Source organism: Esox lucius, chromosome 23, assembly GCF_011004845.1.
Source record: "Esox lucius isolate fEsoLuc1 chromosome 23, fEsoLuc1.pri, whole genome shotgun sequence".
Taxonomy (NCBI): domain Eukaryota; kingdom Metazoa; phylum Chordata; class Actinopteri; order Esociformes; family Esocidae; genus Esox; species Esox lucius.
Genome location: NC_047591.1, coordinates 20713628 through 20738989, shown reverse-complemented (window position 1 = coordinate 20738989; position 25362 = coordinate 20713628). Strand labels below are relative to the sequence as shown.

The 25362-nt window shown below is 45.9% G+C and overlaps 1 protein-coding gene across 2 annotated transcripts in view; it reads left to right on the top strand.

Moving 5' to 3' along the window:
- Positions 1-213: 213 nt before the first annotated feature.
- The window catches only part of LOC105020480 (coiled-coil domain-containing protein 85C-B), a 42855-nt gene continuing 17706 nt past the window's right edge, over positions 214-25362 (top strand). For both annotated transcript variants that reach the window (XM_029117040.2, XM_029117039.2), the window contains exon 1: positions 214-1677. In XM_029117040.2, coding sequence (XP_028972873.2) covers positions 948-1677 — 730 coding nt within the window. In that variant the 5' untranslated portion in view covers positions 214-947. The remainder of the gene's footprint in view (positions 1678-25362) is intronic.

The window sequence follows — 25362 nt, the reverse complement described above, 5'->3', positions numbered from 1 at the left end:
GGTGCCATGATGACGAGATTACCAGTGTTATTCACTTCACCTGTCAGTGGTCATAATGTTATGGCTGATCGGCGTATCTACTCTGTACTTTGAACGAGTGACATTTCATACTGTCCCTTTAAGAAGGCAGTACCGTTCATTGCGCGTAGCCGGAGTGTGCACGCTCTCCATAAAAGCGCAAGGCTAGCTACCTGCCTTCCCGCGTCTTGATTGGCCGCCTTTACTGAGATCTCTTTGAGCTTTTTCGAACCAGAGTCCCTACTATAGTCCGTGGAAGCGGGGGAGGACGATGCTAATTCCCAACGAGCTGGGGGATTCAATCTGCTGCCCAGTCACCACTTTGGGAAAAGAGGCTTATCTTTGAAAGAGCAGCTCGAGCTCTCTGTGTCAGTTGTTAAAGCCGTTCGTTTCTGATGCATCGGGAAAGCGTGGTGCTGGGATGGAACCCTAAATAGGTTATTATATATTTTTCAAAGTGCATTTTGCGGTTAAATTTGTAAGTGCATTTCATAACAATATATTATTTTCGCGGATATTTTCTTTCTTTTGATCTTCTCAACAAATCGATGTGATGGAGCTGTTAGCGTTAAACATGAACTTGTTTTATTTCATGTTGGTACAGATATCTACGTATGTAGACAATATTCATGAACGAGCACATTGAATAATTTTAAGATAAAGTGCAAGCTTCTTTTTTATCGCCTGTGGTGCTAGCAGTGTCTTCTGCATGGTTGCCATAGCCAACATCGCATTGCCATTTTCATTTGATCAGTGTAACTTTTTGATCTGATCGGATGACAAGGTGACAGTAACATACTTTCAATGTCATGTATTCATATTTGAATTCAAGTAAACAATTAAGACTCGGCTATTTAGCCTGAATATCCAACGTATATCGCGTTCCCGTTATACCGACCCTAGTAGAGAAGGCGCAGACCGCGTGAGGCATGGCCAAAAACCCATCCGAGGGATCCAAGGACCCAGACCTAAAGCAGCTATCGGAAGAAGAGCTACTTCGATGCGGCAAGGAGGAGCTGATCAAGCGCCTAAGGAGGGTGGACAACGAAAAGATGAACTTGATGATCGATCACGGTAACATGATGAAAGATGTTAACCGGAGGCTGCAGGTGCACCTGCACGAGATACGCAACCTGAAGGAGGTCAACCAGAAGCTCCAGGACGACAACAACGAGCTGCGCGAGCTCTGCTGTTTCCTGGACGACGACCGCCAGAAAGGCAAGAAGCTGTCCCGGGAGTGGCAGCGGTTTGGCAGGTTCTCAGCGAGCACCTTGTGGAAAGAGGTGGGCAACTACCAGCTAAAGCTGAAGGAACTTGAGGCCAACCAGGAGTTGGTAGTGCGCGAGAATACGGACCTGAAGGAGATTATCCTAATGCTGGACGAGGAGAGGAACGGAGCCGGTTCCCGCAGCTCCATAGATTCCCAGTCCAGCCTCACCAATCTTAACAGCGGCACCGGAACGGTTCGAGACGTCGGGGATGGTAGCAGTACCTCCAGCACCGGGAGTGCAGGCAGCCCTGACCATCACAACAACCACAACCAAATACAGAAGTTGTCGGCAGAGAGGGAGGGCAAGCTGGGCAACACCATCCAGCGGAGGTCCATGGACGACTTGTCAGCTCCTCACCATCACAGGAGCATCCCCAATGGACTTAATGGTGAGTTACACAAACCTGTATGGTACACTGGTCTCTGTCTGTTTCAAGACCTATCCCCACACAGGTATGTAACCCAATGTAGTACCTTCAAACCCCTCCTGAATAAAGAGACCCCTGAGAAACGAAGAAAACGCGTGAGAGCAGGGTCTTGTGTTTAGGTTTTCGGAGTGGGAGAAGTTGGAAAACAATCTAGTCCTCTTGCCCGATGTAATTGAAATGTTGTGATTTCAAGTCTGGTTCCTGCACATGTTTTATATAACCTGGCTTAGTAAACAGTGTGGTTGATTAGCTGTCTGTCTGGGACCAAACAAGCTCTGTGGCCACGTTATAAAACAGGAGCACGGGACGGCACTACCTTACAACTCGAGTGGCCACCCCTCTGGGCTGGTCCCCGCGAAGACCCCACTCGGCAGTGGATTAACCTGGCAGTGACTGAGTGCGTCTGGCGCCAGCAGCGCCCCGTGTCACTATTAACATGGTGGATTACCTCACTGCTGATGTGTTGAAATCCTCTCCTCGTCCTGAGACAGAGTCATGATTGGGACGCTTACAGTAACACGCACGCACACACACAGGGTGCACAACTAGCTTCTTCAGTGTCCCGCCATTCAGATTGGTGTGTGTGTGTGTGTGTGTGTGTGTCGAATGAGGTCACTGAGTATTACGGCCCAGCAGGAAGAAGAGAGGACTATCTTAATTGCTTTTAGAAGGACTGAGGCAAATTGATTTCGGATGAGTTCACTGATTATCATTGTTGTCTTTGGCTGACAAGGATCTCTTTGGCTGTCTCTCTCTCTCTCTCTCCCAATCTCATTCTGTCTGGCCTCCTCAGGGTCTCTCTGGCCCTTTCTCTATCTCTCCCTCGCTTTCAAATTCTCTCCCAGTCGCTTCCTCTCTCTTTCTCTATCTCTTTCTTTTTGTCTCTTTCTCTGGCCCTGTCTCACCCGCTCTGACATGCATCCAGAGGACAAGAAATCAATGCTGTTCTAAGACCTAAATACCCAGGCTATAGTGGAGCATTTGATGAAATACCATAATCAAATAGGACGCTAAGCCTGGTTTTAGCTGCACATCACCAATAACCTACCTACACTCACACACACACACACACACACCAATAATACTATGATCTGTGGAATCTGTGGGATGAATAGAATCTGCTTTGTGCTGTTCCATACAAACAGACAGGTCGCCTAAATAAAATATCAGATTTGTTGGACCTGCGGCCACACACAGATGCACTTCCCAAAGGGAATAACGTTCCGTCTTCTGATTCCACAGCTGTTGTCTTTTTTACTTCCAGGAATTCTAGAATCATAGGTCCCTGAGTGTGTATACAGTATTACAGTGCTACGCTACTGGCGAGCCGCGGAGCTGTTCTTTTTTTTCCCCTCCAATCGGCACATAAACAAACATTGTTTCAATGTTTGTGCATCATTGCATTGCACAATTTTGTGTCTTCCTGTATGGCCGTGGCGGGAAAGGGCTGCGCAGGGATTTCCACTCTAGTCTGTCTAAGCTGTTGTTTGGCCAGAAGCGCTGCCACGGGCTACCCCAGGCCTGGTCCAATTGGCCTGTTCTCAGTACTAACACCGTTAGCCCTGTGTCCATCACAGTCAGGCTGGGCTGGCTCTGAGCCCATTCTCCCTCCCCTCTTCACATGGCCCTGACAGACAGAGGGCAACCTCTCGTTTCATGCTGCTTGACCAGCATGACCTGTGTGTCAACAGTAGTTTGGCTTCAGGCTATTGCCAAGTCCTCACCCTTGGCTGTAATGTTTTTATCCTAAATCAAATCGAGTTTTAAATCTTTTGTGGGGGTTATTTTGGTCTTCAGTTCCAGGTCCGTCCTCTCGCCGACTGATGTCTGCGTCAGTCACATCCTTGGTTCAGTTGGTCTAGGGATGTAAATTAGCATTTTCTTATTGCAAGCTGTGACTGTACTCCTTGACTGTAGCCACCTTCAGACTGAAGCCACCTATTTGTAAACCAAATTGCTTACTTTTTTAGTTCCCCTCTCTCATAAAAGATCAAGGGGCATAAGACGGAAGGAAACAAAATTCCTTCAACTAGGTTTTGGTAGTAGTGGGTTGTGTGGATGTTGGTGGGCGTGGCAAGATTTGGGAGGGGCTGGGGTTAGGGTGTGTTGCATGTGGCCGTCCGTTCTCTCCTACTGAGCCAGTGTTGGCATTCTCTGCCCCTCGTGGCTTTCCTGGTGAAATATGATGTGGTTGAGTTGCACATGTAAGTCTACGATGGCTTTAATTGCATCGTGGTGGCTTGACCGTGTGTTTACTGTGCTGAGGACTGGTCGATGTTGTGAGGCTGAGGGCCAAACCTGATAAATGAGGTGTTCCTCTAAATCTGTCGTTCTCCTGCGCTGTGTCTCCAGGTAGGTATGAATGGGGCAGATGGAAAGATAAGAAGGACCCTTTCACAGGCGACGCCCACTGACCCCTGTGTGGCCTTACATGCGCAAAACACTCTCAGCCCCGCTCTTCCTGAGAGGCGAGGTTGCTTGCAAATGACACCCAAACTAATACAGACGATGGCATTTGAGGTAGCTAATCTGTCGATCGTTTCTGTTGAATAATGACTTCTGTGTAAATCGCTGCCCGGTGACCTAATTGGGACAATTGTCAGTATTTTTTCGGACCTCAATGAACCAGTTGAACCGGAACGTGGAGTTAGTAGACAGCTCCAAGCCAGCTGTTCCTGGATTATCACCCCTAATCTATTGTCACATTAATATTCTAATTACCTCACAGACGATTCAGCTCGTTGAGACAGTAGCAGTGCTGACCTCTCAAGGGTTAATCCACTCTACTGTGTGTGTGTATGTGTGTGTGTGTGTGTGTGTGTGTGTGTGTATGTGTAGGCACGCACACGTGTGTGTTTTGGTTTTCAGGGGAATTCGGTGGAGTTAAACCTCTATGAGGGCCGTTGATAAAGAACAGTGATGAATGATCTGTGAGGTGTTCAACAAGGAAGCCTGCCTGGAACCGCTTGGTTCTAATGCGTTTGGAGAATGTTGTGGTACCCAGAAAACCTCCATACTGACTGGAAGTTACTCAGCGACTGGATCAATCCCGTAGCACTCTCTCCTAATCAGGTGGCGAGGAATGATTTTGACGTTTCATTGAGTTGATTTCATTAGTTAGTTTTGGAGAAACACCACCCCTTTCAGTAAATATGTTTGACGTTTAATCAAACACTGTAAAACTTAAGCACTTGGACTGAGTAAAGCTAAAATTAGACCCATGTTAGTCACAGACAGAAAAGCTGTTAAACACTGTGAGACTGACTCACCTAAATGTGATAACCTCTCCTCTGCCAACCTGCCAATCTGCCTGGGCATCGATTCAAAAAGTATCTATGTCAGAAAAGACAAAGTGGCAGTGATTCATTCAGAATTTGCGGTCTCTGTTAGTTCTGTTGAACTAACAGGCCTAAACGAAAGTGAAAAGATACCGTAACTAAACATGGAAAGTGATACAGCGTCTGGGGTTACACAATTCCCAGTTACTCATATTGTATTATAGTGATACAAAAAACCCAAAATGAAATCCCTGACAATGGCTTGAGCCCAGACTAAAACAAATATTTGACAAATATAAAAAATGTACAGTTGACCAAAGAAAGCCTTGCTGTTCACTGTATACTTTCATACCAAAGAAACTCTAACATCAATTTGGACAACAAAATTCACCTCAAAAGTGTTGGTTTCCAAATTTTATTTTTCTAGTCATGCAAGTTCCAACTAGGCGGAGTGTCAGAAATATTGTGTCAGACAGGAAGCAGGATGTTTCTACTGGTGTGTGATCCTGTTTGTCCAGCCACAGAAACATTCTGCAGCGTTACTCTGCCGGCGGACATACGTTTTTAGACTCTGATTTATTGTCATGGTAACAGATTAGCGTGGAAGGCCTCGCCCCCACCTTAAGGCTGAGGACGCCGCACAGAGAACGTGTTGAACTTGTTATGTCGTCATTAGGGGTGTCGGTCAAAGAAAAGCAAATCGTGTTCCTTGTCAGACTATGATACAGTGTCGTTGGACAGTGTTTGAATTGTAAGCCGGCTGTTAGGCACGGCGAGTCTTGCTGGACACCGTCTCGGTTTCTCCCCAGCGGCATCTGTTGGCTGGGCCTCCAGCTGTTGTGGGGTCGCACCCTGCTTGGTCGGCCTGGTCGGGTTCTGGTTGTCTGATTGATAAGATTACATAGAGAGACCCAGGACAGATAAGAGCGTGAGGTACCAGTGAGGAGGTCCAGACACCCACGGTCATTTCAGCTGGGTATTGTCAAACAGCAACCGCCTGCCTGTCAGGATGTCCCGTGTGGGTCGCGTTCCTGGACAAACAACGGTTTAAGTGAGCCTTGCTTTTAACTGGCTCTCTGTCCGTATTTTTCTCTGTCGCTTTCTTTTCTCCATCATTCTTTCTGCAAATGTAGAACTGAAGAGAGACAAAAAAACAACAACTCTCTCTGTCTCTCTCTGATACGCAGGACCCTCTCCTGCTGTCTGTCTCTCTGCCAGTCTCTCTCTCTGCCAGTCTCTGTCTGTGCCTGGACATGCTGTCTGAACAGTTCATTCACTCTCATCAGCGTAGCTCCCATCGGACAGAATGAGGTTATAGGCCCAAGCTAACTAGCCAGCACAGTCCGTAAAACGTACAGTCTCCACAAAGGACTAAATTGTACTGTACTGGTCATATATAGGCTTGTACGGTATACAGTGGATATAAAAATCTACACACCCCGGTTAAAATGCCAGGTGTTTGTGATGTAAAGAATGGGACAAACAAATCATGTCAGAACGTTTTCCTCTTTTAATGTGACCTATAATGTGAACAATTCAATTGAAAAACAAACAGAAATCTTCTAGGGTGAAAAATAAAAACGCCTTCTCATAACTGGGGATGTGGCTGTGTTCAGAATTAACCAATCACATTCAAACTCATGTTAAATAGAAGTCATTACACACCTGCCATCATTTAAAATGACTCTGATTAATCACAAATAAAGTTCAGCTGATCTAGTGGGATTTTCCTGACATTTTCTTAGTTGCATCTCAGAGCCATGGTCCGCAGAGAGCTTCCAAAGCATCAGAGGGATCTCATTGTTGAAAGATATCAGTCAGGAGACGGGTACAAAATAATTTCCAAAGCATTAGATATACCATGGAACACAGTGAAGACAGTCATCAAGTGGAGAAAATATGTCACAACAGAGACATTACCAAGAACTGGATGTCCCTCCAAAATTGATGAAAAGACAAAAAGAAAACTGGTCAGGGAGGCATCCAAGAGGCCTACAGCAACATTAAATGAACTGCAGGAATTTCTGGTAAGTACTGGCTGTGTGCTACATGTGACAACAATCTCCCATATTCTTCATATGAATGGGTTATGGAAGACAAGATGGATGCCTTTTCTTGCAAAGATTAACATCCAAGCCCGGCAGAAGTTTGCAAAAACAAGTCCCCCAAAAGCACGTGAGAAAATGTGTCATGGTCTGATGAAACAAAGGTCGAACTTTTTGGCCATATTTCCAAAAGGTATGTTTGGCACAAAAACAGCACTGCACATCACCCAAATAACACCATACCCACAGTGAAGCATAGTGGTGGCAGCATCATGCTTTGGGGTGGAGGGAATTAGTCAGGGTGGAGAGAATTATGGACAGTTCCAAATACCAGGCAATTTTGGCACAAAACCTTCAGGGGTCCGTTAGAAAGCTGAAGTGGAAGGTTACCTTTCAGTACGACAACAACGCAAAGCACACATCCAAATCCACAAAAGCATGGCTTCACCAGAAGAAGATTAACGTTTTGGAATGGCCCAGCCAGAGCCCAGACCTGAATCCAATTGAACAACTGTGGGGTGATCTGAAGAGGGCTGTTCACAGGAGATCTCCTAGCGATCTGACAGATTTGGAGCGCTTTTGCAAAGAAGAGTGGGCAAATATTGCTACCCAAAAAGACTGAGTGCTGTAATAAAATCAAAAGGTGCTTCAACAAACAGAGTATTAGTTTAAGGGTGTGCACACATGCAACCAGGTTATTGTGGGTTTTTAATTTCCCCCCCCTCAAAGATTTTAGTTTGTTTTTTTAATTGAATTGTTCACGTTATAGGTCACATTAAAGGTGGAAAAAGGTCTGACATGATTTATCTTTGTCTCATTCTTTTACCTCACAATAACCTGCCATTTTAACAGGGGTGTGCAGACTTTTTATATCCAATGTATATAAATGAGATAGGTATCAATCAGTTAAATCAATAGGCCTGAATGTCATACTGTGTATTCTTGCTGTCATTCAGCATGTATTAAATGCTGCTAACTGTCGATGTGCCTCTTCAGGTATTTTGAGTATATGCTGTTTTGCTGTGGGCCTTTCCGTGGAAAGAGTCAGAGATTCCTGCAAGTATTGTGTTTAGTCCTGTGGGAGGAGTTCCTCTCTCTCCCTTCTAACTCCTTGATCTCAATCTCTCTCTCTCTCTTTCTGAACCTCCTCCGTTTTGAAAGTGGAGAGAGGCCGGGGCGGTTGTCTTGACAACGCTGACAATTATTGGGGCGGATGGATTGCCCCACGTCTGGCCTAGGAGCCGGCGGAGCGGAGGAAATGGGAGCGGAGGGAGGTTTGGGGCGGTGAAGGGCAGAGCTCTCCTGCGAGGTCCCGTGTGTGTCAGTGTCTTACCTGGTGATGACCGACCAGTCGGCGTGAGCACGTTATAACGTGGGGGGGCGGGGTGGGGGGGCGGTCGCCGAAACACATTAGCTGAGGTAACGTCACAGAGACATTTCGGCGACATTTTCAAGACGTCCTTTTTCCCTGGTCCGTGGAGATCTTAGTAACACTTAACAGTAAGAGACGACTCGACTCCAGAGATCTGTGGCTCCTGGGTTAAGTTGAGCCAGGATAGTGATGAGGGAGAGAGGTGTTGTTGATTAGGGCAGGGGGCAAAGCTGCTAGACTCTTGTTGGCAGGCTATACGCAGCAAAAAGTGACCTCAGCAATACCGATTCGGTACACACACACACACACACACACACACACACTGCAGGTGACCTTCGGAGAATGGAGCAGCCAGACAAAAGTCAGCAACTAGTAACCCTCCTGAGGAACCATCACCCCCCTCAGGGAAGTTTGTGTCCGTCAGCGGTTTATATTGTCCAGGCAGACACAAACTCAGCAGCGTTCATCCTTCACCTTGCCCAAAGTTACGCAGATATAGGGTTGACCTTTTCTTCTGCAAAATGTGTTGTATGCTGTCCAACGGGAAGGGCTCACCTTGAATACTCGTGGAGTGAAACTGCCACAGATGCTGCTGTGTTAAGGAGTGTGTGAGCTGTTTTTGTTGGTCTGCGCTTCATATGAGACGTACTGTGTAGACATCCAGGCAACAGACGTGGATTAATATACAGTCCATTTCACGTGTGAAGAGACGTGCAGCAAGAAGGAAATAGATGGAATGAGGGCGAGGAAGCCTCCTGTCATTCCTACTGGTGCCAAGACTGGACTGTGGAACTTTTTGAAGTTGAGTCAGACCCCAAGTTAGACTTTTCTTTGCAACTGTCATATTACAGAGTTTGTTTTAAGTAAGGGATTTGGTTGTGGAGGGGTCTGAGTTCCTCCTAGAGGTATCTTTGTTTCATTGCAGGAGTAATAACTTAATTCCGCCCCTGTTGTAAAGCAAAGCACCGATTTCGTTTTCAGACAGCCCTGGTTCCCAGGGTTGTTGGGGTCTTAGAGGGGCGTGCGGGTTCTGTAGGGCTTGGCTGTGTTGCCCCCCTCTGCCCTGGGATGGCTGGCCATCTGTATGGAGGTATTGTTCTCCACACAAAGCCGTGCAGGAAAGAGGGACCTTTAAATGCTACGGACGCACCAGGACCTATCCTCTGCACGCACTGAAAAACCAAGCTTAGAGACCCCGGGGGGGTTTATCTCCTCCGGTAAATCAGGCAGGATGTGTCGTTACCAGCCAGCCCTTTCATTCATCCCTTTATCCCTCTGAGTTGTATAGGTAATTCGGGCTGCAATGTGGAGCAATGTAGTCTCAGGCCTTCAGAAAACACACAAACACAACCTTCCTCAGACTCAGGCTCTCCGCAGAAGGCCTCTATTTAGTCACGATGGCCAGAAAAGCTACATGTTTAATAATATCAGGGCAGTCAATCTGTCTACATTTGCATACAGAAACACAGAATACTTCGTACTCAAACTTATAATTTTTAAAAATTTTGTTCCATCCTATTTGAAGGACATTTGATGATGGTTTTATCTGAGCTGGATGGTGTGTAACCAACATCGGGAAAAGCCAAATCAGTCACATGAAACACGTTAAGCACTGTTATAGCCAGACACACACACACATCCACACACATCCCCACACACACACACACATCCACACACATCCACACACACACACACATCCACACTTGGAGGCAGATTCCAACGGCGTTACTTTGGAAGGCTTTTTCACATTCCGCGTTATGTTGGGAATAAAACCTGAGGCAGGAGTGTCAGACTAGCAGTCAGGGATGATGGTGTCCCACAGGGTTGAGCTGGAAAATATGCTGGCTTCTGTTTTCTGCAACAAACCTATTGTCATTTGTGTCAACACATGAAATCAGCTGATGTAAGGGGGCCATAGAGATTAACTGGATGGTTGTACTAAACTTTCTAGTTGTTAATTCAAATGATTAAACTGGTTATGAGGAATCAGTTCAATTTGAAGTGCCTTATCTTTCTCTTTTCTTTTTAAAAAACCTTTAGGACTATAGCCTACATAACGCTACCCAGGCTACATAACGCTACCCTGGCTATGTCACGCCACCCTGGCTACATTACACTACGCAGGCTACATCAGATCAGACATGGAGATATTAAGGTCACTGTGTACACAACTGTCACCTGCACCAGCTAGCTTACAGGATGATCAGATCAAAATGAAAATGCATTTAGAGTATGAAGACATCTGACTGAACCATTTCCACCTCCAGTGATTTATTCTCCATGGACATTTTAAAGAGCTTATAGAAGGGGAGAGCCGGCCATAATAAAAACAGCCTAGAAAGGATCATATGAAAAGGCTGTTATCTCTAAATTGTTACATTTCTAAGCTATTTTATGTATTACCTACTGTCTCTGGCTGGCTTAAGCGATATAGCCTTGGCACCCACACAGAGCTGGAACGATAAACCGAAAAGGATCAACAGTTTTCTTATGCATTTCACTGGTTATCTTCATTACAGCAAGTAGCCTACCGTGTACTGGAGAAAAGTTGAAATGAAATACGTTTGCTGATACGGGTGACTTTTATCAAGTGTATCCGCTTAAAATATATATTTTTGTTTTACTGCAGTGCACTTTAATGGCAGTTTATCAGAATATGGGTTTTGGTCCTGTTGCGTTCCCACCACGGGTGTTTCTCGTCTGAGGCGGAGACGTAAGGACCCATGCTGGCACACAAAAACAGATATGGACCGTGCAGAGGTGTGGTGAAATAACAAGACACGAAAACCAGAACTTGAGGTTAGCCCCTCCCCAGGAAAATTTAGTTCCAAAACCAAAATAATCCACAACACACCCATATACAAACAAATCAAATAACAGTCAAACCAAGACACAATAGGGAAGGTAGGAGAAGGGAATTCTGGGAACGGGGTCCAAGTAATGAAAAAAAACAAAAGGTCCCTCCTCTTCTACACACCTAAACCTCCCTAACCCAATCTAATCTCTAACCAGCTTTCCTACCTGTTACCAAAAATACAGGGGTGACTCCCGCCCAGCTAACCTAGGGTGTAAAACAGAGGGTTATCTACGTGCGAATGTAGACCCATGGGCAGAACTGTCTTTCGCTTCTCCAGGACCCAGGTAGGGTGGTATACAACAGGAGGACCGGCTGGAACACAGAGCAGAACAACCCAAATCCTCCAACAGATAATCAAACAAAAAGCCCCCCCCCCCACCCCCTGAGCTCACAAGGCAAATATTTTCAAAAATTGCAACTCTGCGCACCTGGGAATACCAGACAACTCTCACGCCAACAGAACAGCACCACTCTGAACCACATATTTACAATACAAGGAAGGGGAGTTGTACAAAACAATGCCATTAGCAATTGGATCATCTCTAACCAATCAAAACAAAGGACAGATTTTCAAAAAGGTTGCTCCGCCCACTTAGACTCAATTATTAGGACCAATCAGATGGCTGCAGCCAAGTGTAGGCGTGGCCAGGCAAGAACTCCATTCCCACTGAGTTGAGTAATAATGCTCCGCTTACCTGCTACACATCCATCCTGTGAGGAGAGAAGAGAGGGAGAGACCGAGAGACTGATGCATAGTAGTACAACCGTGTCCGAGGAGAGATTAAAGGGAAAAAAGATTATTGATTTTGTAGAAGTTTTAATCCAGGCGATGTTGCTCTAATTTTCAACGGCTTGTTTCCCAGCATTACTATAAATGAAATGAAACTGGGATTTAACAGAGGACATGCAATCTTTGATCATTCAGAGCTTTGAAAATCTCCCACCTCCAAGCCTGTTTTCTCAGAGCTAGGCTACATCAGGTTTATCAGAAATGCATATGTATACACACACACACACAGACACACACAGATGATACACAGGGCCTATATGCTTATGAGATCGGTTGGCCTTGAAAGAAATCCCTTGGGCCATAGAATCTGCGATCAGTACGATATTATGTTTTAATCTTTAGTTTAGATTCACAGCTCTGTTGTTTGTGGTGCAGATTTATTCCCATTGTGGGTCTGTTCTGTGGATTACATTATCTTAGTTCCCCAGCCTGCCAATCCATAAATAAAGGCTCACAGCATATCACATTAACTTTTCTCTCTGGCCCTCTCTGTGTGTGTGTGTATATATATATATATTTATATATATTATATATTTGTCTCTGTCTATTTCTTTTTTCTTTCTCTGTCTACATCTGTATCTCAGAGTCTCTGTCACTGTCTTTCTCTCTTGCTCGCGCTCAGCAAACTTCTGTCAGCCAATTAGAGTGTGGTCTGCTTTAGTTTCTGAGCAACATCTCATTTAGATCACACACACGCACAGATCTCTGCCTCTCTGTTTGGAGGATCCAGCTGATGTTGGCTCAGAAAGGCTTTCATCTCGCTGCGAGGCTAAGAGCCCTCCGGGGAAAATACAGATACATATCTCATGTAGCCATGTACAGTATATTTTATTAGAGATCCCTGCAGCCTTTCTCTTAAGATCTCTGATCTCTCTGGTGAGGCTAATCAATGATAATGCTCAGACTCATGGAAGTAGAAGGCCCTAGTACATTTCATCTGCTGAATCTTCAGGTGTTTCCTTGATTCCTCGTGTCCGTACATCCTTCTTCCTTCCTGAAAACACACTGAAGGATGAGATCTGAAGTTGGTCACCCGTCTTTCCGTATCTCTCTCTCTTTCTGGCTTCGCCCGGAATAGACGCAACGAGAGAAACGTGAACAAAGCAGTCTCTCCTTCGTTGGTAGACATCTCCAGTGCGCTAGCTCACGCACACCAGACTAAGGAAAGCATTGATTTTCTGCTGAGATGGTGCAGTTCAAACATGTCTGGAGTTCCTTATGTGAAGGAGATTAGGCGAGCTTGAGGCTCCCAGGCTCCTCTGTATGTGCGGAGTGTAGAACATGGCACTGTCTACTACTGCCATGGACCCCCTGTCTCTGGATAGGAGGAGCTGGCAGCCCATAGCTAGTCTAGTGCCCTACACTACCCTGTGGTGTGGTGTGGGGCTCAAGGTTGAGCCAAATTCAGAGCTGAGGAAGGATTCTGCAGCGCATGCAGGTTCTGTACTACTCTATCCTGTTGCTAGGATACACTGCATGTTCAGTGATGTTTGCAGTATTATGGGGTGTGCACTATTTCAGAACCCCCCCCCCCCACACATACATACACACACACACACAAATCAGTTTTCTTTCCCCCTCAACCAAAGTTGGGCCTGTCACTCGGTGCTGCTTTAACTTCAAAGCAAGTTGAGTCTTGTTTCGTGCAGAATGCCAGCCAGGGAGCAGTTGTCTTGTTGTGTCTGTGGGAGAGACAACCGCTGTTCTTTAAGCTGTGTGGAGCACCTGGTCCCATTCATACAAACCCTAACTTACTGGAGATGGGTTTTTTACATGATAAATTGCTTGTTGTACGAAGGCCCGCCACACTTCAGTTTAAGCACAGGGATGCCTGGTTTCGGTGCCTTCTGACTGGATAGTTATTAGTGTTGTGAAAGCAGCTACAGCAACTACAGCCTTGTTGTTTGAATTGGGGTGATGTTTGTTTTGGGAGCTTCCACATCTCATCGACATTGAAAAAATCTAGGGAAACTACTGTGATAACTCAATGCAATGGCTGTATATTGGAACGTCGACCCAGTTTCCGTCCTCAGCAATACTGCCCAACGGCATTCTGGTATTTACACGCCTCTGCAGCAGTACTACTGGGATGGAAATTGGAAAGCGGCGAGTTCGTGGTTCATAGAATGTGGGGAGTTGGGGGTTCATAGTTATGTAAATCTACCTCATCTGGAAAGAGGAATGTGGGGAGTTGGGGGTTCATAGTTATGTAAATCTACCTCATCTGGAAAGAGGAATGTGGGGAGTTGGGGGTTCATAGTTATGTAAATCTACCTCATCTGGAAAGAGGAATGTGGAGAGTTGGGGGTTCATAGTTATGTAAATCTACCTCATCTGGAAAGAGGAATGTAGGGAGTTGGGGGTTCATAGTTATGTAAATCTACCTCATCTGGAAAGAGGAATGTGGGGAGTTGGGGGTTCATAGTTATGTAAATCTACCTCATCTGGAAAGAGGAATGTGGGGAGTTGGGGGTTCATAGTTATGTAAATCTACCTCATCTGGAAAGAGGAATGTGTGGAGTTGGGGGTTCATAGTTATGTAAATCTACCTCATCTGGAAAGAGGAATGTGGGGAGTTGGGGGTTCATAGTTATGTAAATCTACCTCATCTGGAAAGAGGAATGTGGGGAGTTGGGGGTTCATAGTTATGTAAATCTACCTCATCTGGAAAGAGGAATATGGGGAGTTCCCACCAGCAGACACAGATTTAGGATTGACGTCCCCATGTTCCACAGCTGCCACAGCTACGAGGTGTTGGGAAACGAGCTTTTCTTCACCATCTGCGGCAGAGAGTGGGAGAGGGAGAGAGAGGAGAATATGAAAAAATAAACATCTCCATCTGCAGGGGAAGGAGCAAACTGTGCAATGAGAGAGAGGGAGATAGAGCGAGGTGAGGGAGGGAAAGAAAGGGATGGAGAGAGAAAGAGAGAGGGCGCCAGGGGGTCTGGCTGGTGTGGTTGAGCTTTCACTTCAAAGGGAATGAATCTGCCTAAGTCACGTGACTACTGGCTGTCAGGACCAGAAACCGACTTCTCCCTGAGCTGAAGAACAGAGAACCAGAACCGCGTGGCTGTGAGTTGGCCTGCATGCACAGGTCTGAGATCATCTAGGCCAGGGTTTCGCAGCTGTCCACCCTAACGTTTCTTCTGGACCAGAACATTTAGCTCTGATGCTTCTCTACCCTTAAAGGAAAATCCCTTTGCTAGAACACTGGCTTTCACCCAACTGATAGCAGTTTCATGATGCGCGTTTCTGGGGGTGGAATCCCCTTTTACGCTGATTTACTGTGTTCCCTTAAAAAATTCAAATCTATAAAACTGTAATCTTTGAAAAGTACGATTAAAATTCACCGATGCCTGCATCCGGAACAGCCACATTTCCTATGGCAGAAACAGAAACTGGTCCTGATCCGTTACATCTCTGTCTGTGGGCAGGAGGCAAGGGGCCAGACCTCGGCAGACCAGAGAGCCTCTGGGAGCAGATCCATGACTTTCCATCGGGGTCCTTAGGACGGATGGGATCGGCATGCCGTCAGCTCTGTCTCTCACAGCGGCGTGGAAGTGAGGTGGCGTGTGCTTGTGTGTTAACGTTTCACTTCTCAGAAACTTTGTAATAAACCCTGGGGTAACTGGATGGAATGGGTTTTTTCCTCCCGTGTGAGTGGGGGGTTTACAGTAATTATAAACAAAATATTTATCCTCTCCCCCGGATTAATCTTTGGCCTCTGTGCTGGAGCTTCGAGCGTTTTGATATTTCCACAAAATAGTCGGATTTTTGTCGCCTTTAGGGGAGGCCTGGCCTTTCCATACATTTGTGCGTGTGTGTGCGCGCGCGCGCTTGTGTATAAACGTGCATTTCTACGTTTGTATGTGCGTGTGTCCCATTTCCCGTGGTTTTGAAACCCGAGGAATGTTTGACAGACGTTTTTTCGAAGCAGACCCATATTGTAATTATCATGGATTTATTCTGTAAAGTCGGGGAGTTACGTAATGTTTTGCTCCACGGCTTGTGGTGTGACCTGAAATGGATGGTGTGAGGCCACGAGTGCTTGTGCAGACATCAGAAAGTATGTGAGGGGGGAACCTTTAAGCATCGTTCAGCCGTGCTGGAGGATTTTCAACATTGGTGAGAGAGAGAGAGAGAGAGAGGGAGGGAGAGGGAGAGAGGGAGAGGGAGAGAGGGAGGAGGAGAAAGGGAGGAGGAGAGAGGGAGGAGGAGAGGGGGAGAGAGAGGGAGGAGAGGGGGAGGGAGAGGAGAGGGGGGGAGAGGGGGAGAGGGGGAGGGGGAGAGAGAGGGGGGAGAGGGGGGGAGTGGGAGAGAGAGAGAGAGAGGGAGGAGAGGGGGAGAGAGAGGGAGGAGAGGGGGAGAGTGAGAGGAAAAGATAGAGGCACACAGAGGACTGCAGAGGTACATAGACAAAGAGAAAGGAATGCAGAGACATGGAGATATTCAGAGATATATAGAAAGGAATGCAGAGACATGGAGATATTCAGAGATATATAGAAAGGAATGCAGAGACATGGAGATATTCAGAGATATATAGAAAGGAATGCAGAGACATGGAGATATTCAGAGATATATAGAAAGGAATGCAGAGACATGGAGATATTCAGAGATATATAGAAAGGAATGCAGAGACATGGAGATATTCAGAGATACAGACAGAGATGCTGTGCAAAGGGGTAACATAGGTTTGTGACTGTTCATGGTAAGATGATTAGGGTTAGTTGCTTCTCCATCCTTAAAACAACAAGATATATTGGCTCAAGCACACCCAAAGATACCATTCAGAGGGGACCTGTCATTACAGACTGTTCTAGGATCAGTTTTTCTTACCTGAACCTATATATTTAGGAGAGCACGATGAGAAATTACCATGTTGTCAGAAATCACCCAAGCAGCAATTGACCCCTGTAGGACTGGTCCACGCAAATCCACACAGTTACTGTACCTGGTTAGGTTACCCTGACGCCAGGCTGTTACACCATAACACAGGGCTGTTCAATCCTGGTTCTGGTTGTGGCAAACCTGACTTAGCTTTTCTTCTAGCTCATTATTAATCGGTTGTGGAGAAAATTAGGGTTGGAGAGAGAACCTACAGGATGGTAGCTCTCCAGGAGCAGGACTGAGCAGCCCTGCTTTAATACCGTCAGAGAACCAAGTTCACTGACTCATATCACTCCATTCACCCACCAGACGTACAAACGACAAGAACGTGCAGTGAAAAGGAAAGCGATTTCTGAGCCTGTGAGGAGGGCCGAAGGACGGGCCCAGAATGATGAAAGGGTGCTGGCGAGAAGCAAGATGGTGGCTGAAGTGCATCTGGATGGTTCTGGGAAGTTCAGGAAATTAAACATAACAACGTCCACAAGAGAAAGGAGATGATTGTTGACTCTAGGAAGCAAGGGAGGATGACCCCCCCCCCCACCCCCTCCCACCCTATGTCAACAAAGCAACGGTAGAGCTAGTCAGGAGTTTTAAGTTCCTCTGCGTCCACGAAGTGTGTAACTTGTCACGGACCATTAACAGCACCAGCGCAGTCCACGGGGGGCACAACTGTGTTTCTACCCCCCAGGGTGATTAAAGAATTTTTGTCATGCCACCCCTGGGTCCTGTTCAGCTAATGTCACGGGACCATTAAGAGCATTTTTCAGGGATGTGTCAAGGCCTGGTGTGGGAGGGGCCTGGCATGGGAGGGGCCTGGCATGGGAGGAGCTTTTCATGGGTGCTGCCCAGCCTGTTGTGCCCAACCTTTGGAATTGTGGCACACTTGAGATGTAACATTTTGCTGTACAATGAACATTCTCTGTTATTTAATGATAAATACAAATTATATATATTTTTCCCTGGGAGAAACTTACTTTTTAGATTTAACAGGGTTTATTACAAGAAAAAATTACAGGACAGCCCATCAAAGTTTTTGCGGCACATCTGTGACATCCTCCAGGCACAACCACAGTTATATATACATCTTTGGAAAAAAGTGAGAGACCACTGCACCTTTTCCTTTCCTTTCCAAAAAGGTCGAAAAGGAAGGTGTTTACTGAGGAACAGAAGGGTTAAAATGAAGAGACCACTGCAAATTGAACTCTTCTGTTCCTCACTCAAAACCTTCCTTTTCGACTTTTTTGGAAAGGAAAGAAAAAGGTGCGGTGGTCTCTTAATTTTTTCCGGAGCTGTATACCCCCCCCCCCCCCCCCCCCCCCCCCCCCCCCCACACACACACACACATATATATATAAATATATGTATGTGTGTACCACCATATAGCATATAATATATACTCATTAAATACGCACACGCAGTGATTTCTAAGTTCCGTAATTAATTCAAAATAAAATCCCAGTCTACACGGGCGTATTACCGGGTGTGAGTTCACTAGCTCTCTGGTTGTACATGATAACAGAACGGATGGCCTTTCGTGAACGCTACCTTACACTTTATGACAGAGAGGAGGGTTCACGGAGTGGGTAGCCCTTTATGAGAGAGGGGAGGGTTTACGGAGTGGGTAGCCCTTTATGAGAGAGGGGAGGGTTTACGGAGTGGGTAGCCCTTTATGAGAGAGGGGAGGGTTCACAGAACGGGTAGCTCTTGGTGTCGCTGGAGTCACTTATTCAAATGGAGTCAGGGAAGGTTAACCGTCTGGTTATAAGCCTCTTGTCTCCAATCAGAGGCTAATGGAATTTGCCGCCCCCCCCCCCCCCCACACACACACACAATTACACACACACACACACGCACACTAATATGCATAATAGTTATCAGAATAAAAGAGGAAGGCCGATGCAGGCATTTGTCCACTTGATAAATGCAACAATTATTGGTAAACGGCACTAACCGAAAATTCAAAGTGAATTATAAGGCGGTTATGACCGGTCCAGAAGCAGTATGAGGATATGCTTAACATATTCAGTTCATCGGCCAAAGGTCGGAGATGAACTACACACATTAGGTAGTTATGGACGTGTACACACAGCACCCTGTATGAGAGCAGGATTACAGACAGGCGTTATCACACTATCAACGGTTGGAAGACGGCTTGTTTTTCCATCAGTCTTTCGGTTCCTCTGCCTTGGTGTCTTAGATTACGTGTATACATTTTAGTGAATCCTCCTTGGTCTCCAGACTCTCGTAGGTGCCCTCTAGAGCCAAATAGCGCGTGGAAGAGAGAGGCCGTCCTCTAGATTTGGCCGCCCTGTGATGGCACGTTCCGCAGAGTCAACTGACACCTGGGGATCCTGGGAAAGTCAGACAACACTGACAAACCTGAGGAGACGTGTTCTCGTCTCAAAACAGCCTAGTGGAACCGCCATAACAAGGAATGCTCTGGTATTGTCAGATCAAGCTGTTATTTCCCCCCCTCGTTATTTTCCAGTTTCTATAACAGCATGCCTAGTTTTGCGTCTCTTTCTCTCTCACTATTCAATTAAATTCAAAAGGGTATTTTTCTCCATCTCCGTGCGTCTCTTTCTTTCTCCCTCTCCTATCAGCTCTGAAGCCGTGGGCGTGTGTCAGGGCCGACAGTGTAACAGAGAGTAGCACCGCCGCGATGAAAGATTAAAACACGACGACGCTTCTTCTTATACAGAGAGATTTTGACGTGCGTTTATAAATAGCCCGTATTCCTAACTTGTATTGTGTTCTGTCGTCTTCAGTTTGCGGACACACATGCACACACTTTTCTATATTCTTACACACATCAGGAGCACCTTCTGAAAATCCTCTTCAATCTCTCTCGTAGGAGGGATTCTCACAGGATTGACTTAACTGAAGTTACCTTAGAACTAGGGACAGGAGTTATTCCCCAGTCATGTGACTTGGCCAGTAAAAACGATGGATTCTAGTTATATCTTGCTTGGTTTAGAAAATATACAATTTTGACTATGTCCCAATATATATTTTTCGTGATGATTGGCTGTTTTCTTTTCAGATAATTCTCTATTGCTTTTCCCCACCAAACAGGCAACAAATTTCCTTTCAGCACTAAACAGAATTTCCTTGCCTCAAAACTCATTTTCCCATGGTCCCTCTGACATTTTCTGAGATTCCCTTGTACCTAGACCTCATTGTTGCTGCTCCACCCAGGCCCCACGCCACTTTTGCCTCTGTAACACATTTTTTGTCCGACCAGTGAACAGTCGGAATGTCTCTATTGCTTGTTGGATTCAACCCCAAAGCGGGTCTTAGGGATCGCGGCTATTAAAGGTGATAATGCTTGGGGAGATTACCGTTCACATGTAGCAGATGTCAGCTGAATCGAAAATTCCCTTTAAGAAACACAATGTCTATATATCCCTTTGAGATTAAACCCATGCCTATAGCAGAACATTGTTGTCACAGAAAGTTCTGGATAGGCTATGAAACCTCCCAGCCAATTTGAAATCCAATCTCTGACAGCGAATTAAATGTCTGCCTGAAAAGCTATCAAGAAGTATTTGTATGTCGTTGTTGTAATGACTTTGCCAATTGCCTTGGAAATAGTTTCCCCCACGTGCATCCAGCGCTGTAGTTCATGGCTGAGAAGCAGCGGCTAATGGAGATGAATGAAGAGGGATGTGCTTTGATCCATTCTCATGACACCCTGTTTGTCCCACCATTTTAGCTTCTCACATTTGTTTTCTTTCACAAAATATCCACAGAGCAAGACAAATTGACTGTCTGTACCCGTGAACAGTCCCAGACGTTCTAACCGATGAGGCGGTGGGTCTCTGGAAGTGTGGTCAGTCGTTGTGAGGTTCCGAGAAGTCTGTCTGTGGATCGATTGACCTCCCTGTTTGTTCCACCATAAAGAGAAACTCAATTATTGACTTTGAACAAGAAAGACCTCAGCATTAGGAGGACAATAAACACTTCAGGAAAGTTTTAAGGTGATTTAAAAACTGTTTTCTCTTTTTATTATTAAGAAGTTTGGCAGCCTTCACATTGTTCGGGGGGATTTTCCAGGGCTGGATATTATATGGCAGTTATAGTACTTATTGAGGATCATTGACACTGTACAGACTAGTGGGTGGGTTTCTGTCTGTCTGTGTCTGTCTGTCTGTGTGTGTGTATATACACACACATATATATGAGAATGAGAGAGTGTATACGCGCGCAGTGTTTTCCCTTATTTCTTCCCCAACTGCGGGGGGGAATGTGGCCCAACACACCAGCATCAACAACTCAAAAGGCTCAATGCGTGAAATGCTAAAACATCCATCCTTCAGTCTCTTCACTTCTGTCCCTGTCCAGAGTCCTCCCGGTTGTGTTGCAGATCAAGACGATACCTGTGCAGCCACTGTGCTGACACCGTGTTGCCCCTGTCCTTCTCCATCTGGTCATGCTTCTGACCTGGACTAAGTTTAAATATACTCTGGACTCAGCCCACATGCATTTATTAATTATTACAATTGTAATCTTAATATGTTCACCTGGCACAGCCATAAGAGGACTGGTCACCCCTCTGAGCCTGGGTCGTCTCTAGGTTTCTTCTTAAATTTTGGCATTCTTAGGGAGTTTTTCCTAGCCACTGAAATTCAACACTACTGTTGTTTGCTCCTTGGGGTTTAAGGCCAGGTGTTTTGTAAAAGCACTTTGTGACATCTGCTGTTGTAAAAAGGGCTTTATAAATACATTTGATTGATTTATTGACATTTACTGCGACACTGAATAGTTTTCCTGCAAGAAATGTGAAAATCGGAAGTCTTATTGTTGCTTCAAAATTTATATAACGTTTTAACACAGACTTACATTTTGAAGGCAAAATACGAAAACCGGAGGTCCTAATGTTGCCACTGAATCTCTAATGTTTTCAGCATGACGCTAATCTATTGTAGCCGATAGCTATCAAGTTGTGACAGTTGGTTAGCTAGCTTGCTTCTCATCTTTGTTTGTCGATCAGACAATGGCTACCTTCTTTATATCAATGTCACAGCCACTTACTGACAGTTCAACACAAGCATGCTCTTACACCGTCACAGCCAGTTACGTTTCTTTGACCTCACCTCTGAACATTGGGTGCAGGACGTTGTTACACTGCTCTGATTGTAAACTGCCCTCAGCTTGGGAAAAAAAACATGTATCATGAAATATTCAGTTTTTCTGTGGTGGCGCATCATAATTTAGATTAAAAAAAGAGGGAAACACTGGTGTGTATGAGAGACTGTGTGTGTGTGTGTGTTGTAGTGTTGAGGCTGCAGTAAGCCAAGCTAAAGCGTACATTGCTATGTAGATATGCAAATTGGGTCGTGTGGGTTGTTACCATGTTGGGGTGGAGACAGACAGAGGTGGCTGGGGCTGTAGAAGACTGTGCGGTCTGGAGAAGTCTCCCTCCTCCATAGTGGTAAAACCCACAGCCCTGTAGGGTCATGTGGTGCTGGGTAACGGTGGGTTGAGGTGTGCCGCGTCCGTCGTATTTCAATTTTACACGGCCGCCAGCCGGTCCAAAGACGGTCCTGGCCAGACCGCGGAGGGAGAGAGTTGGGCCGTTGAGGTTTCTGCATTCTGGTTCATTTTTTGCTGAGCCCTGCTCTCGCTGAACACACTGTTCGGGTCCCGGCCACAGCAGGGATGACAAAGTTACAGTACTGTCTGCCAAGCCCGCGCTAGCTCCAACCTCACAGCAGCCGACCCAGTAAATGCCTGTCCTATTCGCTCATCCAGTCTGAACCCACCCAGGGACCTGTGGTACCAGAAGATTGTGACCTGAGACACGCACTCGTATGTGTTAGGCCTGGTACTCACTGTGTTTACATTAAGACTGCATAGTAAACACCAAGTTGTCGCTTGGTGATGTATAGTAGCATGTTAGATTGGTTGACCAGTGCTTTTAAGGTCTCTAAGTGATTAACTGCGTTTCTAATATTTTTCTTCTCTTACTGTGGCCAGCCTGAGGCACACCCGTGTAATGATCATGCTGTCTAATCAGCATCTTGATATGCCACACCTGTGAGGTGGAAGGATTATCTCGGCGAAGGAGAAGTGCTCACTAAGGCCTTTTGTGTACATAGAGAAAGTCTTAGATCTTTGAGTTCGGCTCATGATAAATGGGGGCAAAAACAAAAGTGTTGCGTTTGTAATTTTGTTCAGTGTATATCTGGTTATTGACCTGTCTGTCTTCAGCATCCTGGGGAAGGAATGCTAACACAGACCACGGTCTTGCTAACATGCATGCGTGCGTGAAAGAAGTAGCATGTCCATCCTGTCGCGACGGGTCAATGTCAACACACTCAACACAGTGGATTAACGCACGTCTGTGGCTGTGTAGGTCTTCCAGATCATCAGACCGCATTTTAATTAGATGCCTTTTAGACTGTGTGACTTGGTTAACAGGGAAGGATGGCCCTTCAAGTTCAAACGTTTGTGAAACGTTGGTGAAACTCAGCGAAATGCTTACTTGTTCGTTCCCTCCGTGCAACACTAGAACAATAGAAATAATAGTATGTACAGGGTGAACGAAGAGAGCCCCTAGATGCCACTGAACGAATAGAATCAGTACACAACGCTAATGAAGATAGTCAAGTATATGAAGATGACCCTCTGTAATTATTGTTCTTTTTTAAAGCTGGAGAATTTTATCTGTAGGTTTGAATACGTTATTACTGTCTTATAACTGTATTAGTATCTGCTCTATCTATAACTGGATGCGAGTGTGAATAAAAACCCAGAGATGTATGTAGGTGGCATTTTAACTCAGCACAGTAGCTCTTTTTTTTATGTGAATTACCTCTCTCTCTCCTCTCTCTCTCTCCTTGCTCTCTCTCTCCTTGCTCTCTCTCTCTCCTCTCTCTCTCTCTCTCTCTCTCCTCTCTCTCTCCTCTCTCTCTCTCTCCTTGCTCTCTCCTCTCTCTCTCCTTGCTCTCTCTCTCCTTGCTCTCTCCTCTCTCGTCTGCCGTAACGACATAGATCATGGTACCAGGTTTGGGTGGCTGTCTGTTTCCATCAACACAGAGTGAAACAGTGTGAATGAGAGCATTGATAGTAGGCTATGCCTCCCTCTGGGACTGCTCCTCCAGTGGACAGCCCCCCCCCCCCCCTACTGTAGCTCACACTGGGGAATGTCGCGTACTGGAATACGTCCAAGCGAGGTCCCTCAGGACTGAACTTGTAGCCGTAGCACCTGGTTGTTGATGCTGTGTCCAGATCCATTACTCAGACAGCAACCTTACCCAGGTCTTAGCCAGGGGTGGAGCTAACTAAGCCCCCTCAAAAACCCTAAAATCGCCAAACGTCACGCATTCCCCTGAGGCCGCACGAGAACTCACTGCAGCACAGTGCTGCCAGCCAATCACAGCGCTTCACTGGAAATCTACTTCCGGTGTACCTGTGATGTCATTGATGCAGCATTTGTCACAAACACACACACACACACACACACAATACAGAGGAAGGCGAGGGAGATGCCTGTCTGTCTCTCTGTCCTTTGGAGTGGCATGTATGTGTTTGTGCCCTCGTCCACAGCTCACCATCGGTGCCAGGTCTTGTCAGAGTGGGTTAGCTCGTCGCTAGCTGATGCGCCGGGTGTGCCAGTCGTGTCTCTGATGGCGGGCCAGGCCCCAAAGATACTTGCCAGGGTTGCCAGTTATGAGCCCGCGTTGCCAGATTCTGTCGCTCTGCTCATTAATGAATCGTGTGTGTGTGTGTGTGTGTGTGTGTGTGTGAGCACCCCCTCTCTGAGCCCTCTTTTCTAGTCTCTCATCCTACTGTGGCTCAGCTACGACTGGGCTTTTAAGGAGCAAAGCATCCTGGGAGATGTGCTTTTTTTTCTGTGAGCTTTCATTTTCATCTTTGTCATTTAGCAGAGTGGCAGAAAGTGAACGCTTTCCCAGAGTTTCTGCTGTTGTGTCACGTGACCTGTCACTATGGAAACCACATGTCCCGTATTGTGCGAGACAGTCACGGATTCTGGCTTTTTGTCCCCTGGTTAGAATCCTGAATGCTAATTCCCTGAAAGCCATGATGTGAGACCACAGGTGTGACATCACATTACTTTTTTGTTTTAATCTTCTTGGTGACATGTTTATTACAGCAGTAAGGCATCTCTCTTGTGTGGTATTGCCAATATAACATGCCTAATTGCTGTGCCCAGGCACTCGGCATGCATATGAACAGCTCTTAGGCGTGATATATCGACAATATACCACACCCCCTCCAGCTGTATAACTTTATTGAGCTTAATGTGCTGCTCATTTGCTTTTTGAATTTTCTGTAACCTAACTCAAATCCTCTTTTAATGTCTGCCTTCGAAACTGTTTTACCGACCACAACTATTTCCATGGTCACATTCATAGATGTTATTATTTTTTGTTCTGTCATGATATATTTTC